The following is a 5,240-nucleotide window of genomic DNA, read 5'->3' as shown; positions in this document are numbered from 1 at the left end:
GTGACAGAATGGAGAGGAAGATCAGTTAGCCTGTAGTTTGAAACTGGACAGAGAATTGGACCAAGATGATGGATGGCTAAGATATAAAGATGAATTCTATTTTCATCTGAAGTTGATAATGCAGGACCTGTATTCATGGGATTGTAGTAAAATTATCCAAGAAACTTAATGCTTTTTCCTTAGAATGTAAAAAATTCAGTAACGTGGATTTCAGAGATGAAGACAGTGCGATAGGTCTGTGCTAGGGCAATAATCTTCTGACCAGTAAGAGTCCATATGTACTCTGTTGTCTGTGGTAAATAAACATAGAATGTCTCAATAAAGCTAACCATATTCCAAAACTGTAGTCTGTCAGGAACATGCCTTGACTTCACTGAGGACAGAGCTTCAAATAAGGAAGAGAATGCATGGCAAAGAGTCAGTATGGAATAAAGAAGATGGCTCTCTCATCTGGCTTCTCTTTCTTTCCTCAGCAACCTTCCCAGTGCCCCCTTTACTTCTTTGTTCCTCAGAGTATAGATGAGGGGATTCAACATAGGTGCAACCACACAGTAGAAGAGAGAAATGAATTTCCCCTGGTCCTGATTGCTGCTCTTAGGTGGAAGCAGATACCCGTAGATAGCTGAGTCATAGAAGACGAACACCACTACCAAATGGGAAAGGCATGTATTGAAGGCCTTCCTTCGTCCCTCCACAGAGCGGATCTTCATCACAGCCTGAGCAATGAAGCAGTAGGAGGTCAGGATGATGCTCAGTGGAACAGCAGTGAAGAAAGTACAGACACCACTAAGCACAGCCTCATTGAGACTTGTGTCTCCACAGGCCAATTTAATCATGGCGGGCACCTCACACAGGAAGTTGTCCACCTTCCGGTGTCCACAAAATGGGAGCTGCAGAGTGAAAGTTGACTGAATTACTGAGTTACCTAAGCCACTCAGCCAACCTAGGGCTGCCAGCAGCCAGCAGAGCCGTGGATTCATGACAGCCATGTAGTGTAGGGGCCAGCAAACGGCCACAAATCGGTCAAATGCCATCACGGCGAGCAGTATGGCCTCTGTGGCCCCCAACCAAAAGAAAACATAGAGTTGAGTTACACATCCACCATAGCTGATGGTCTTGTCTGGTCCCCATAGATTTTTCAGCATTTGGGGAACTGAACTGGTAGTAAAGGCCAGGTCCAGGGAAGAGAGGTTGCTGAGGAAGAAGTACATGGGTGTGTGGAGCCGGGCATCAAGACGGGAAAGCAGGATGATGGTTGAATTCCCAACCAGGGTCAACAAGTAGGAGAAAAGGATGGCTACAAAAAAGACCCTCTCCAGCTGGGGATGCTCAGATAAACCCATCAGAATGAAGCTCCCAGAGGAGCTGTTGCTGTCCAGTTCCATCCCTGGCTGCTTCAGGCACTGGAAGCTGCTCTGGACACCTGCTGGGAAAAAGGCAAGTGAGAGTCACCTACTGCTGAATGTGCATCCAGAATGTTCTTCAGGCTCCACAGATAAGGAGCAATCCAACCTTTCCAGGCACAAGCTTTCAGTGACCCCTGGTTGTCAGATGAGTGGGCATGTCAACAGGGACCTAGCACAGAGATGAAGGGGTGTCTTGTGAAAACGGACAATGGTTAGGGCTCAGTAGTCCAGAGCATTGGGATGGCAGGCAGAGGGAGCTGGCAGGGTAGAATTAGATACGAACATTCTCAAAACACAATTCCTACAGTAAAGTTTTCTGTGCGCTAAGCAGGAAAAACACACTCTGAATTTGTACAAATCTTCCCACATGTTTCTGAAAATTTTGTTTCTCAGGCTGGAGAGATGGCTCAGCATGTAAGGGCACATACTCGTCTTGTAGATGATCCAAGTTAGGTTCTCAGTACTCTCATCTCACAATAGCCTATATCTAGCTCCAGGGGATCTGACATCTTCTTTGGCCAACTGCTGTTTTAAACAGCATTGCTTGGTAAATCTTGTTTCATTCCTAAAATATCGGTTGATATGAAGGCCATGTCGGTTGATATGAGTACAAAGAGATAGGCCTTACTCTAGAACTTACTATAGAAGTTACTAGAGAATATATTGCCATTTTGAATGATAAGTTATAATCCCAAACTTAACTATAAAAGATAATAGAGATATTCAGACAAAGACAAAGGAATTTAACTGACAACCAATCTTTTCATTACAATTTTACAATTAAAGGAACAGCTCAAGTTTGTCAAACAACTAACCTTAATTTATCCAGTCACCTTATGGGAACAACTCCCAAATGACATGCATCCCCAGGACTGTGTCAGAACTGACTGGATTCCTGTGGAAATGTTAGATTTCAGGAGATTTAAGGAAGTGATAATCTCATATGGTACAAATTCGCCTTTAGTGAAGCAAATGTTAAATTCATGGTCAACTAGTAAGTGAATTGTTCCACAAGACCGGAAAGTCTTGGGTACAGCAGTATTGGCACCTGTTCCTCAATTGCAGTGGAGGGCCTGGTGGAAAGATGAGGCTAGGACCAATCAACAATGAAGTAGGGCCAGAGGTATTGACATTTCCCGTGACTGACTTCTTGGAGAGGAAAATTATGCTGATCTACAATGTCAGTCTTTATATGGTGGTCATACCTTGGCTCTATTTAATCCAACAGCTTTGAATGCTTGGGACAGAATTGAAGAAGTCAGAAAGATTGGAGTCATTTAATAAAGTGAAACAGGGCCCAAAAGAAACCTTCACTAATTTTCTTTCTCTTCTTTTCTTTTCTTTTTCTTTTTCTTTTTTCTTTCCTTTTTTAAAGAAAAGATTGATTTCATATGTAAATAGAATGATATCAAATTTAGAAGCTAGACAAATATAGCTGAATCTGTGGCTTTTGAAAGTGCTAATTCATAATACGAAAGGGTAATTGGGCCATTAAAGGCAAGATCAGCACCCATAGAGGAATGGATCTGAGATATATATAGTCAATATTCAATCTCTAACCATTATGATGATTGTATAGGAAAGGTGGCGTCCACAGGCTTGAAGAAAAATCAAAATGTCAAGAGTTTTAATTGTGGAAAATAAGGTCATCTAAAAGGAATTGTAGACAGGGTATTCCCAGAAACAACATTTCTTCTATTCCACACAAAATGAGGCAGAATAACAAGGAACAGACACCTTAACTCTTTGTCACTGGGAATTGCCTTGGCAGGGGGCTCTCACAGGCCTCCAAGTCTATGTTTGTTCAGTTATTTTCTGTCATCATGGGGGAAACTCCTCCTCAGAGCAATTAATGGATCTAATGTTATTGTTAAAAACCATACTGCTCTGGATGATAGAACAGCTTTGGAAGATAAAAAATATTTCAGAAGAAACCATAATGTAAATATTTTTGCCAACTTCTATAAATGATCACAGACCAAAGCTAAAAATATGCATAAATGGCATTGTAATTGAAGGTCTTATAGACCCAGGGTAACAATAAATGCAACAGAATCTTTGTATCCAAATTGTCCTGTTCAGGAGGTAAATGTTCAGCTTTTAGGGATTGCAACTTTATCTCAGGTAAAACATAGTGCAAGATGTGTTTAATGTATAGGGCCAGCAGGACAGAGAGGAAAATTAATGCCCTATGTGTCTAATATTGCATCTGAATTTATGCGGATGTGATTTGTTACAGAAATGAAATACTCAGATTTACATTCCTCCAATCCCAGAAGCAAACCATAAACTAACATGATTCTGGGGAAAATACTAAAGGTTTATAAAGTACAGTCCCCGACCATTCACATAGAAGGACAGAGCACAACGGCTGCTGATCTTTCAAAGGTACCAGCAGCCCCACCTTAATAATGGTTAAGTGACAAACCTGTCTGTGGATCAGTGGCCTTCGACATCAGAAAAGTTAGAGGCCTTAGAACAGCTGGTGCAGGAATAGCTGAATGCTCAACTTATTGAAGAATTGATCCATCCTTGGAATTCTCATATATTTGTTATTAAAAAGAAACCTGGAAAATGGAGAATGTTAACAAATTTGAGATCCATAAATAAAATAATTTAGCCAATGGTCTCTCTGTAGCCCGGAATTCCCATGTGCTCTCTGTTATCTAAAGGATGATCTATTATTATATTTATTAATTTAAAAGATCATTTCTTCACTGTACCTTTACAAGAAAAGGATTGAGAAAAAAATTGCCTTCACTGTGCCTACTTATACCTCTCGGTCTCTTACGAGACATCAGTGGAAGATCCTCCCACAAGGATTGCTGAACAGTCTGTCCTGTGTCAATATTTTGTATGCCATTGTTGGAAATGGTTTGTGTACAGTTTCTCCAATCTATCATTTACATTACTTGGACAATATCTTACTAGCTGATTCAAATGTAGATATTTTAGAGAAAATGTTTGAAGAAGTAAGGAACATTTGGCCTTGTTGCAGATTATTAGTTGCTTCTGAAAAAATACACAAGATGGGATTCTATTAATTACCTAGGATATAAAATAGGTTTAAAAAATTCAACCCCAAATCAGCAGAGATCAATTGTGGGCTCTGAATGACTTTCTAAAATTGCTGGGAACCATTAACTGGCTACAACCTACAATTGGATTGACCACTCAAGAATTAAGAAATTTATTTTAATACTTATAAGGTGACAAGGACTTTAATAGTTTAAGAATATTATCAGCTGTGGCTAAGTAAAAATGATTTTGGTAGAAAAGAAGTCACAGGATGCACATATGGATCTTTTGAATCCAGAATTGAGTCTTAGAATCTAGATTACGTTCTGGTTATTTTACCGTCTACACATTCCCCTACAGGAATTTTAATGCAGAAAGAAGATAATATCTTAGAATGAATATTTTTACCACAAAAGCAGAGTAAAAAATTAAAGACCTCTATAGAAAAACATTTCTGAGTTTATTCTTTTTTGTTACTCTTTTTATTTTTTTATTCTTAAAAAAACAAAAAACTAACCTGAGACTTCATCAGTCATCAAGAATAGACTCAGCTGAAATAGCAGTATCCTTAATAATGAAGAAATTTCCTCTTTATGGGCAGAAAATGAACACTGACAAAGAACTTGCAGTATTTTTTTGGAGAGATTAACAACAAATATCACAAGAGGAAAAAAAAATTCAGTATATAAAGAGAACTAAGTGTATCCTTGCTCACATCGTATGGGACACACCAATCTCTGGAGTCCCATGTTCTATACCGATGCAAACAAATCAGGAAAGTTAGGCTATAAATCACAAAATTTGAACAAACTAGCT

At 39.2% G+C, this 5,240-nt stretch overlaps 1 protein-coding gene across 1 annotated transcript; it reads right to left on the bottom strand.

Moving 5' to 3' along the window:
• Positions 1-446: 446 nt before the first annotated feature.
• Positions 447-1,385, bottom strand: LOC148121045 (olfactory receptor 2C1-like). Its single transcript, XM_087910791.1, has one exon. The coding sequence runs from the start codon at positions 1,383-1,385 to the stop codon at positions 447-449; it is 939 nt and encodes a 312-aa protein (XP_087766917.1).
• Positions 1,386-5,240: the final 3,855 nt, after the last annotated feature.

This window comes from Myodes glareolus, chromosome 9 (assembly GCF_982192425.1).
Source record: "Myodes glareolus chromosome 9, mMyoGla1.1, whole genome shotgun sequence".
Lineage (NCBI taxonomy): Eukaryota > Metazoa > Chordata > Mammalia > Rodentia > Cricetidae > Myodes > Myodes glareolus.
Note: the sequence above shows the minus strand (reverse complement) of the source record. Positions and strands in the feature narration are given on the sequence as shown.